Below are 7,411 nucleotides of genomic sequence, written 5' to 3' on the forward strand. Positions count from 1 at the left end.
TTCAATACTATAAATCAAACAGACACCATAGGAAAATATGAAATGTATTTTCAAGGAATGCTTATAAAGAAATCATGCAGGATTCAATCCTATAAATCAAACAGCCACCATAGGGAAAATTTCTAAGGATTGTAACCCTACAAAATTACTTTGAATCAAAGAAGTCTTTGATAAACTCAAACTCGTCATGATGGAACACGAACAACAACAACACGGGGGGTTAAAGGACACGAGAAGCAAACCAAACGCAAGGAACACTAGACCTCAAGCAAAGCATCCCAACACATAGAGCAAATGTAGCGGCTGGAACTGATACTGCCCTAAACCCATCTTAAAAGAATCTCCACTGCTGAAACATGCAACACGTAGAAGCAAGGACCAAAAATGCAGTCCTGCAACCAACGGAGGAACAAAACGTGATGGGATGCTGCATGCCATCTTGCATGGTGCCAGCGCTGAAGACTGGAATGAAACCGGCACCATCGAAGAAAGAAGAAACGGAAACAAAAATAACACCTGCTCCACTTCATCACCCCCTGTGATGGGTGGATCATGGATGAGCCAAAACTTCCATAACCTGCGACTACACCTCAATTCGAAGTTGCAGCAACAAAGATACCGAGATCCCATCAAATTAGCCTAGCGCGGTTAAATTACATGGTTCCAACAATTTCGATTACACGAGCAGGGAATGAGGGGTGACACTTGGGACTAGACACAGCAAAATGCTACTAAGCTGCTAACTCGCTATAGAAAGCTGCTGCAGGAAGATTGATCCGCTTGCAAACTGTCGCTGATGGATGCGAAAGGCCACCATTCGCCTGACAAGTTCAAACCTTCATGGATGTATTCAGAACAGCCAAAAAGCCCAATGCAACAATGTTAGAGACGTGGACTGCCCAACTTCGACAGAACCTTGGTTCTCACAACTTCAGCTCCTAAAGATGCACCGCAAATAAGGCCATCCCACATTTAACTGGTGTAGAGAAACACCTCAGGCACTGAATAAGGATCGAGCTCGAAACAGCCTCGAAGCTTGCCTGCTTTTTCATTTGTCAGATGGAAGCAAGGGACGTGGTGAGCGAACTTTGGGTACTCATCCTTGCTTATTGTTTTCACATCTGCCCCTCTTCGAAATACTGCCCTGTAGCCATCCACCTTTCCTAAAGGCTGAACTTGTATGGACGAATCAGTCTGGCCAACAATCTCCACAAATTCATACTCACAGTTTTTAAAGTCTTCTGCAGTCCATCCAGCCCTCCAGTTCTTGTAAACGGCCCAGATGTCACGGAAGCGAGGGATTATTTCATATTCATTTTTTCTACCAGTTGATCTAGCAACCACGGGATGAGAAAATGACTCTGTACCAGTGTAAGTCGTAGTACCATCATTGCCAGAGGAAACCTTAAAGATTCCACACGCAAGAGTCCGGTCTTCTTTACCAGTCAATCTTTTCTCCTCCTCTCCCCGAGGACAGAGATCAAGCCATTTCACTTGTACTTTATTATTCTTGAGATCGACTTTCTTTATGATGGCATAGTAATTGGGGAACTTGTCCATATCACTATAGAGAGCCCAGATCTGCCCAGGTTCGAACTTCTGAATCGACCTTATTTCTGTAAATTCATAGAATTCTGAGTCAGGACATTCAAATTCATCCTGGACAATGCCATCAGATTCCTCATTAACATCCACACCTTCTACAGTAGATGGAGTATGATGCTCTTTGTTCTCTTCCTTTGTTGCTCTTGTAAAGAGCCCTGTATTCATACATGTAGCATGTGGCACCTCCCCGACCTTCTCAGACCCCTTGCCAGAATTAATTCCACTGGATGAACCAGCATACTTGGTATCAACCCCCTTGCCTTTTACTGTGCTTTCCAGAACAACAGAAGCAAAAGCCTCTTCCAAGTTAAGGGGAAGCGCTGCAGGATCAAGTTCAATAGCTCCTTCTGGAATGCCTTCTCTTTCAGTCCCGCGCATGAGATGATGAGGGACGCAATGAGAAAATCTTAGTGTGTTATCCTGAGGTATCACACATGGAGTTGCCTCTTTCGACTGCATAAATAAGCTAACAAAGCCTTTTATTTTTACAAGTGGCACGACAATGATGCTAGTGCTGGTTGTGAAATCCGTGACAACTTGAACAAGTTCATACTCAAAATCTGTGTGGCTGTCAGCATCCAAACTCCAGCCGATGTCCCATCCCTTGTGCAGGGCCCAAACTTCACCTTTCCTAGGATATATCTCATACGAGTTTTTTGTCTTGCTTTTCGCACAGGAAATAGTTTGGGAAAACATATTAGCTTCTTTAGCTGTGTCTGATGTTCCATGCTTAAAATGTCCACAAGCAACAGGCAGTTCTGCACGTGACCATGCCAGCTCTGCTTCATTTGTGGGATCCAATTCCAGCCAAACAAAGTGTACTATAAACTTTGGGGCCATTTTTACCTTTGTAATTCGAGCATAAAATCTTGGCATGCAGCCATGACTATCATAGACAGCCCAGATCTGGTTGGGTCTAAACTGACTTACATCTCGAAGTTCGTCAAAGTTAAAAAATTCAGGATCTGCGCAGCTAAATTTTTCCTCATCTGAAGCATCATCAAGGTTTGGGTCTAGACCATTGCTGCTGACAGAATTGGATGTTTCTTCTTTCTCGTGATTAAGACCATTTGTGTGACCATTATGCCCAGTTTTGTCTTCATCAAACTTTGGTGTGCTGCTTTGATCATCACCATGCAACACACCACCTTTCCTTAACCTTTTAAAATTGGAAGAACTGACATTATTATCGTCGTCATCATTACCATCATCACCAATATCCTCGTCTTCACTATCTTCCTTATACTTAACTTCTTGCTTCTGCCTACTTGACCTGCGGCTGTGTTGACTCGGCTTTGCATTATTTGCAGCAGCACCATCTACAGTGATCTCTTCTTCACTATCAGTGGTGGTCTCCGAATCACTAGATTCAGACACGGCTCTCCTGCCCCTTTTCAATCCTGCAGCTGATGAACCTTTTGAAGTCCGAGCAAATTTTGCTTTCTCATTTGGTACACCTGCAGCACTAGCACTATTACCATCTTCCCCCTTCTTTTTGTTTGTATTTGCAGCTGCCTTATGAGATCCATAATTAGCATGAACCCCTGGAGTGGCATTATTCCAAGCCTGTTGACCTGGGGCATTTGTCTGCCGGCCTGCAAAATTCTGTGGTGCCCCTGCATTTTTTACCCCAGCATACTGTCGATCTGCCCCAGAAGGAACAGCTTGCTCATTTATATCATGTGCAATAAAAGGCTTCAAACAACTCTGACAACGGATAGCTTTCTTCAACATCGCAGTGTAGTACTGATATCTCATGCCACAACTTGAACACATGGTCCAGAATGTTTGTTGTGTCCCTGCAGAATTTGAGGGCTGATGAAGATTCACAGGTCTAACAGGAGCAGCTCTCCTTGACTGCTGATAAGGGGATGGTCTTGCTGCACCAACTCTGACTGAGACTCTCCTTTTCATGTCATAGGCAGAACGTTTTGAGCTGTCTGTAAGCGTCATGTTTGCTTCTCCCACTAATTTAAATGCAGCCTCTGCACCTGCAAACTTGTTCTTGTCGGGATGCAGCAAAAGCGCAAGCTTACGGTATTGCTTCTTTATTAGCGTGTCATCATTCGTGAAAGCAGGTACCTGAAGTATCCCATACCAGTCAAGCTCTCCATTAACCTTCGTTCCAGCAGCACAATGAACATCACAGACAGTTAACATTTGTGAAATATTGTCAATCTCTGAGAACAGTTGTTGTGCTTTGATGATCAATTTTTTTGCACCAACAAAATCCTTCTCCAGCAATTTTCTTTCAGCCAGAGCTTTTGCTCTAATAGCTTCCTCTTTGTTGCAGTCCATGATAACAAGTATAAAGAATCAATATCCAAACTCCTAACCGCTCTCATGCAGAAAGTCCCAGTAACAAGAAAGACTGTTTCTTTCTCTCCATTCTTTTTCTCATAATAAACAATATGGATGGTGCACCTTATTGCAATACTGCCTTCAGTTAATTGTAGTATCCAGAATAACCAACCTCAAGGTACAAAATACGTTCAGGAGCTGAGATATACTTAAAGAGCAGTGCACTAAATAAATTAACTGGTCAGCCTGCATGAAACAAACAATGATTATGGTTAATAAATTTGATAAGCATATGCAAGAAAAAACAGAAGGTGTTTTTTGCCACAGAAGAACAAAAAAAATGCATTTATTGCCTCGCTCAAGAGATAAAATCGCCTCAGACGACATTGGTTTAGCATTAGTGCTGACACGAAAGGCTGTTAGCAATCTAAAATGAAATGTGCGCATAGTAAATCAATAATATAAACAATTCAGGTTTAAAGAAATATGCGCTCAAGTAACCGAGCAACAACAACCAGAGCAAGTAACAACTCATTAGCCTCTTCCTGGGTTCCAGCTAAGCCCCAACTACAACCAGAGCAAGTAACAACTCAGTTGTCCTACGGATTACGTTAAGCTGTTTCTTTTACTTTTGGGGGATGTGTGTGCGGGGGGGTATCTTTCTCTGTTTAGAAAGCACAATTCATTGGGCTATTCCTTGGTTCCAGCTAAGCCCCACAAACAACCAGAACAGGGTTTTGACAGTTTCAGTACATTATTTTATTCTAATTCGATACAGCTTGCTGAAGGAATAAAAGCAGGAAATAATTTGATATCTGAAGTCTCGAATGTGTTATGTACAGAAACAGAAAAATAATGCTGGGATATGGCAAACGTGCATTTTAACAAGAATGACAGATTCAAAACTAGTGCATGAAAGAACTGTGCATCAATCTGCACACAACTGTGGTCTGTTAATGTCTTCAAATTTTAAAATTGACAATAAGAACAAGACTGAAGCAACAGCACATATTTTCTGCACAACACAATGTATTTAATAAAGCTCACAGATGTAATTTCTGAGATGTCACTTCAAATTCACTAGCCATGGATCAAGGTGGAATATACTTACTATAATTATTAAGATATTTTACATTAAAAAGACTAAAGTGGTCTATCACAACATAACCGGCTGGGATATAAACTATACTAAAGAAATGCAAAATATTGGAATGGAAATTCCTTGATTCATAATATACAGGAACTTGAGAAATTTTATCATCAAGGTATGGGGCCACTTGCCTGATACAACAGTAACTTCAGGGTAGAGTGTGTACAATTTGCATAGAATTGGTGATTCAAAGAAAAATAAGTAGGATTCACAACAAACTTTGCATAACTAAATTTCTTTCTTAGAGGCTAAGAATGTAACTAAAATATCAGTGCATTTGCAGTATCTTTGGTTTCAGCCAAAGGCAAATATCTAGCACTAATCAAGAGATTTGTAAATCTCATGGTAAATGGACCCACAACATTGCAAATAACAGAAATCAAGTACACGATTACACATCAGATATCGTGAGGGTGCACTAAAGGTTGCATGTCTTATGATGTTGTACAACTCTAGTTCCAATTAAGCCAGTTAGGCAAAAAGTAAACCTTAGTACCTTACAGTCAAATCAGCATTTCGGACATTGATAATAAAATATGTTCCAGAATTCAAACACGCAAACTATAAACAAACCCCTGTGTAGAAGGCCGAATGCCTACTGTTGCATCTAGAAAGCAGTAGGACAAATTACCCAGTTGTGCCAAATAATAGGATGCATGGAAATAAAGTTCCTGTGAATTAAGCTAGTATTGTACATAAGGATAGGACAAACAATTTCAATGTCTGTTTGGACAGTAGTGCTTCTTAAAGGTGCAAGAGAACGGGAAAAAGTACTTACTACTTACCACAGAATACAGATGACCATCATAACAAACACAGCAAGGACAAGCTTGGTATTATCTGCGAAAATAATGATAATGAGAATCATATGCAAATTTCAAATGTAATTCTACATATCAACTTCATATGTCCCTCCCTACTTGCCTCTCTCTAACACACACACGCAATAAACATAATAAATCAGCCAAAAAACAAATATGATAGCAGGCTATACATTGTTTTTATTTTTGGATCCACAGTTATGTAGGGACTAGGGAGGTAAGGTGTCAAAAACACGCCCTGGAGGCAAGCATAGGGTCGACTATATTTCATTGTATTCGTGATTTTTTTGATAGTTTGTTCAGTGAATAATATCACCACAAGTGTGACTTCGTTGTGAATACTCCGTGTTTATGTTTACAATGTTTATTTTAAACAGATCTTGGAACGTTAAACCTATGAGATTCGTATTTCATAATTATAGAGATGGAGATATTAAACCAACAACACAAGACACATGTTTGAGGGTGTGGCACCCACAGCCACTATGAAACAACACAAGAACATTGTATTCTTCGTGTCGACGGGTGGTCTTACAAACAATGTGTGCTCAAGATGTGTAATTACTAATAGGAGAAATGGTTCGAATCTTCAAGCAGGAAAGCTACTCGTATCCCCTAGTACCCCTTTTTTGCCCGTGAAAGAGAAAGGATCTCTTCATCTGCGCGCGCGCGCATGTTCAGACAAGATTATGACCTCAAAACACTTCGGTTTTACCCCAGCCCTATTTTCGCCTCAAGACGCTAAAGCGGGGGTTCAAACAAACGACGAGCTCCCCGGCCCAAGTTCAGCCACGCATCACTGGACACGCGCACCCGCATCGCCGCTCAGCCCGCGGCAGCCCCGCGCGCGAACCATTCGCTGGCCGGCGTTGATTAGGGTTTTGTGGAGTTCCGAGAAAAGGGGATTGCGTGGCCTCAACGGCCGGGAGAGAGGGCGGCGCGTACCTAATCGGCGGAGGAGGCGGCGGGGGGCGGGCCGGGACGCGAGCCTCCGGCGAAGGGAAGCGGGCGACGCCGACGAAGGGGAGGCGAAGGTGGGGGGAGGGTTTGCGGTTTGCGCTCGAAATCTGACGAAGGGGGGCGGGCGGCTCTCTGTTCGCACCAGCGGCGGCCGAGCAAATGAGTACTCGCGCTTGTGAGCGGACGTGAGGTCAAGGGGTTAAGGGGTTGGAGCCCAAACTAGGTATGGATCCGGACGGTATCGGGTGCGAGCCCCGTCACAGGTCTGGTGGGGTCTCTCTGATGGGGCCGTACCCACAGCCAGATTTTGACGGGTTCGGACTTTGGCTCCAATTATTACATAATGAATAAAAATTGTTTTTCTTTACCATCCGCCTAACCTAACCAAAGATCTGGCATTCACCCGGCGAGGGTAAGTTCGAGGAAATAATATCTCGCCCTAAAGTCTGACTCATGCAGCTGCGCTCACTCGCTGGCGCGAGTGCACGGACTACAGTCGTCCGATGTGATGTGCCTGCGCGCGATTCGTCCCGACCAGATGTCCGTTATGGATTGCGCGAAACGTGGGGCGAGT

At 43.0% G+C, this 7,411-nt stretch overlaps 1 protein-coding gene across 2 annotated transcripts; it reads right to left on the reverse strand.

Annotated features, from left to right (window-relative positions):
• Positions 1-573: 573 nt before the first annotated feature.
• Positions 574-6,995, reverse strand: LOC119316486. Of its 2 annotated transcripts, none has more exons than XM_037590809.1 (3): positions 6,823-6,995; positions 5,842-5,896; positions 574-4,152 (listed from the first exon to the last, which is right to left on the reverse strand). In XM_037590809.1, exon 3 carries the CDS (start codon positions 3,901-3,903, stop codon positions 973-975), a length of 2,931 nt encoding a protein of 976 aa, XP_037446706.1. In that variant the 5' UTR covers positions 3,904-4,152; positions 5,842-5,896; positions 6,823-6,995; the 3' UTR covers positions 574-972. The 2 variants fall into 2 exon arrangements, with proteins under 2 accessions (XP_037446706.1, XP_037446707.1); XM_037590810.1 differs by having other exon boundaries at positions 5,835-5,896.
• Positions 6,996-7,411: the final 416 nt, after the last annotated feature.

Source organism: Triticum dicoccoides, chromosome 6A, assembly GCF_002162155.2.
Source record: "Triticum dicoccoides isolate Atlit2015 ecotype Zavitan chromosome 6A, WEW_v2.0, whole genome shotgun sequence".
Taxonomy (NCBI): Eukaryota; Viridiplantae; Streptophyta; class Magnoliopsida; order Poales; family Poaceae; genus Triticum; species Triticum dicoccoides.